Consider the following 3,824-nt stretch of genomic DNA (forward strand, 5'->3'; position numbering starts at 1 on the left):
TGATGGTCCTCCTGTTTGAAGACGAGATTTTTGATTAATTATTCTAAGTGTTTGTTTTTGTTTGTCTTTGTTTTGGTCCACTGTTTTTAGGAAATTTTTTAAGATGTATTTGAATACAATTCTCTCGTCCAGAGTGTTCTGGATGAGTTTATTAACAATTGCCTTTTAAGGCTTACTTTGTAAGGGTTTTTGAACGGTGGTCGTCTACCCTTTTTAATCTTTAATGAATGTCTATTTTCATCCATTATTGTTATTGCATAGACGAGTTTACCCTCTGTATTATTTCTGTTATTGAGATTTGCATACTTCTAAGTATTAGAGGGTCGTCCATATGCTTTTCTTATGGACGATGTTAAAGGTTCGTCCACGTGCTTTTTCCATGGGCGATGCTCAAGTTCACCTGTTCGTGCTTTTTCTTGTCAGACCTTTGCCTCGTCCATGGGCTTGACTTGGCATTTGCCTTTTGTCAAGACGTTGTTAGTGTTTGACTCGTCCTAGAGCACCTGAGCATCTTGGTCTGATGCTCGTCTATGGACTAGTACTTCACTATATGGCCATTTATGCCTTGGCTTATATTTTCTACTTTTATCCTCGTCTTGAGGAAAGCTTATGAATGTTACATCCCTGCGTCCAGAGATTTTCATTCGTCTTAGGGTTTTGGCCCCCTTGTGGGTACTATCATGGAAATTAGATTTATGCATTAAATACATTCGAAATCCAAACCATATTATTATATGAGCATTGTCCACAAGTATGGCACACACTTAAAAGCTAGTTCCTTAAGAAAATACTTAAATACATACCCTCGTCTTTCACAAACTTGTTTGTAAACGGTGCAAAAGTTAAGAACTAGTGCACTTTTTATTCTTAATACACACTATAGTAGTAATAGAAACACAATAGTAAATATTAGTAAACACCATAGTTGTGATCTCTTCCATATCTGTAACCTCGTTCTTGGTGAATCTCATCCAAGCTCATTACTAATAGTACCTCCTCAGGTGATCCACGTTCTAGTGGTGCTCTAACTTTCGTCCGTCCAGAGCTTCCAGGTAGTACGACCCTTGCCTTTTGCAGTTGATTACCCTGTAGGGTCCTTCCCAATTGGGTCCCAATTTTTCATGAGCTAGGTTCCTAGTTGCCAAGGACACCCGTTTTAGAATGAGGTCCCCGACATTGAAACGCTTGGGTTTTACCATGGCATCATGCTGCCTAGCCATAAGATTATTATATCTTGCTGTCCTTTGCTCCGTATCCATCCTTACCTCGTCAATGAGATCGAGGTCAAGACGAAGTTGTTCCTTATTTTCTCGCTCCTGATACTTCATCACTCGATAGTTAGCCATATGAACTTCTGCCGGTATGACGGCTTCACTTCCAAAGGTTAGCTTGAAGGGGGTTTCTCCTGTCGAGGTTCTCACAGTCGTCTTGTAGGCTCAAAGAACACCTGGCAACTCATCTGGACATATCCCCTTTGCCCCCTCGAGCCGAGTCTTGATGATTTTCAGCAAGGATCGATTCGCTATTTCTGCTTGTCCATTCACCTGTGGGTGGGAGGGTGAGGAATAGGGATTCTTGATTCCAAATTGTCCGCAAAAGTCCCTGAAGGGTGCGTTGTCAAACTGACGTCCGTTATCTGATACTAGTACCCTAGGTACTCCGACCCTACATAGAATATTCTTCCAAACAAAATTCTTGACATTTTGCTGAGTGATTTTTGCAAGAGGTTTGGCCTCCACCCACTTGGTAAAGTAATCAATCCCTACTACCAAAAATTTAATTTGTCTGGTTCCCGTGGGGAAAGGACCTAGGATATAGAGCCCCTACTGTGCAAAGGGTCATGGGGCCATCATTGGGGTCTGGTACTCTGACGGCTGTCTAGGGACGTTGCTATAGCACTGACACTGGTCACACACCTTGATATAGGCCTTAGCATCTGCTTGCATTGTAGGCTAGTAGTAGCCTACACGGACGACCTTATGGACAAGCGATCTTGCTCCTGAGTGATTTCTATATGCTCCTTCGTAAACTTCCCTCAAAACATAGTTTGACTCGTTTGGAGCCAAGCACCTTAGGTAAGGTTGAGAAAAGCCTCGCTTGTAAAGGACTTCGTCATACGCGTCCATAGCTTCTCCTCCCGAAGCTGCTTTCGCCAAGGCATCCGCTTCCATATTTTCCTCCCTTGGGAGTTGAACAAAACTCACTTCCATAAATTTTTGGACAAGCCGTCTCACTTTGCTTAGATATTTCTTCATCCTATCTTCCTTAGCATCACACAGTCCATTCACTTGGTTGATGACGAGCTAAGAATCCCCTTTGACTATTATGGATTCCGCCCCTAGGGACTTAGCCAATTCTAACCCTTTAAGTAGAGCTTCATACTTAGCTTCGTTGTTGGTGGTTTGGTACTACAAACGGGCTGCGTACTCTAATTTTTCACCCTCCGGGGATTTTAGTATGACTCCAATCCCTCCTGCATATAGTGTGGATGACCCGTCTACAATGATAACCCAGCTTTCATCTCCTTCGTCTTTGTTTAGCTTGTCCTGGCTGGGGGTGAACTCTGCAATGAAATACGCCAACGCCTGTGCCTTTACCGCGCTCCTTGGCTGGTATCTGATATCAAATTCACTGAGTTCCACTGCCCACTGAATCAGTCGCCCTGCAGCTTCCAACTTGTTCATTGCTTTCTTTAGGGGATGATCCGTTAGGACATTAATAACATGAGTTTGGAAATAATGCCTCAGCTTCCTGGAAGCCGTGATCAAGGCAAAGGCTACCTTTTCCATCATCGGATACCGTCCTTCCGCCCCTCTTAATGCACGGCTTGTGTAATACACCGGTTTTTGAACTCGTCCTTCTTCTCTAACCAACGCCGAGCTCACAGCGTGCGGGGACACCGCCAAATACAAATATAGTTCCTCTCCAGATACAAATGGACTTAGCAATGGCGCTGTCATGAGGTAAGTCTTCAGGTCTTGGAAGGCCCTCTAACACTCGTCCGTCCACTCAAATGCTTTCCTGAGGACTTTAAAGAATGGAAAACACTTGTCAGTAGCTTTTGAGACAAACCTGTTAAGGGCGGCAACTCGTCCAGTAAGGGACTGGACTTCTTTGATGTTCTTCGGTGGTTCCATATTCAGTATCGCTTGGATTTTGTCCGGATTTGCTTCAATTCCTTTATGCGAAACCATGAACCCTAAAAACTTCCCTGACGAAACTCCGAAAGCACACTTGCTTGGATTTAATTTCATGTTATACCGCCGAAGTGTATCGAAGATCTCTTGAAGGTCGTCTAGATGCTTTCCCTCATTCAGGCTCTTTACCAGCATATCATCCATATAAACCTCCATATTTCGCCCGATTTAAGAACGGAACATGTGGTTAACTAGTCTTTGGTAAGTCACCCCCTGCATTCTTCAAACCGAAGGGCATTACCTTGTAGCAAAATAACCCTTGGCTAGTAATGAATGAGGTCTTTTCTTGATCTGCCTCGTCCATATTTATCTAGTTTTAGCCTGAGAAGGCGTCCATAAAGCTCAACAACCTGTGACCTGCCGTCAAGTCCACCAGCTGGTCGATGCGTGGCAATGGATAACTGTCCTTAGGGCAAGCCCTATTTAAGTCAGTAGAGTCCACGCACATTCGCCACTTGCCGTTGGTCTTCTTTACTATGACTAAGTTCGTCAACCAGTCCAGATAATAAACTTCTCGAATGAACTCCGCGGTAATTAACTTCTGGACTTCTTCTTTGATGGCATTGTCTGGCTTAGAAGCAAAAACACTCTTCTTTTGACGCACTGGTTTAGAGTAGGGACACACAT

General features: G+C 43.6%; 1 protein-coding gene across 1 annotated transcript; it reads right to left on the reverse strand.

Moving 5' to 3' along the window:
* Positions 1 to 2,408: 2,408 nt before the first annotated feature.
* LOC142644111 (uncharacterized) lies at positions 2,409 to 2,960 on the reverse strand. Its single transcript, XM_075818789.1, has one exon. It carries the CDS (start codon positions 2,958 to 2,960, stop codon positions 2,409 to 2,411), a length of 552 nt encoding a protein of 183 aa, XP_075674904.1.
* Between the last annotated feature and the right edge of the window lie 864 nt (positions 2,961 to 3,824).

This window comes from Castanea sativa, chromosome 7 (assembly GCF_040712315.1).
Source record: "Castanea sativa cultivar Marrone di Chiusa Pesio chromosome 7, ASM4071231v1".
NCBI lineage: Eukaryota > Viridiplantae > Streptophyta > Magnoliopsida > Fagales > Fagaceae > Castanea > Castanea sativa.

Coding starts and splice junctions, on each gene's coding strand:
- LOC142644111 (XM_075818789.1), bottom strand. CDS start 2,960: ATGACAGCGCCATTGCTAAGTCCATTTGTATCTGGAGAGGAACTATAT.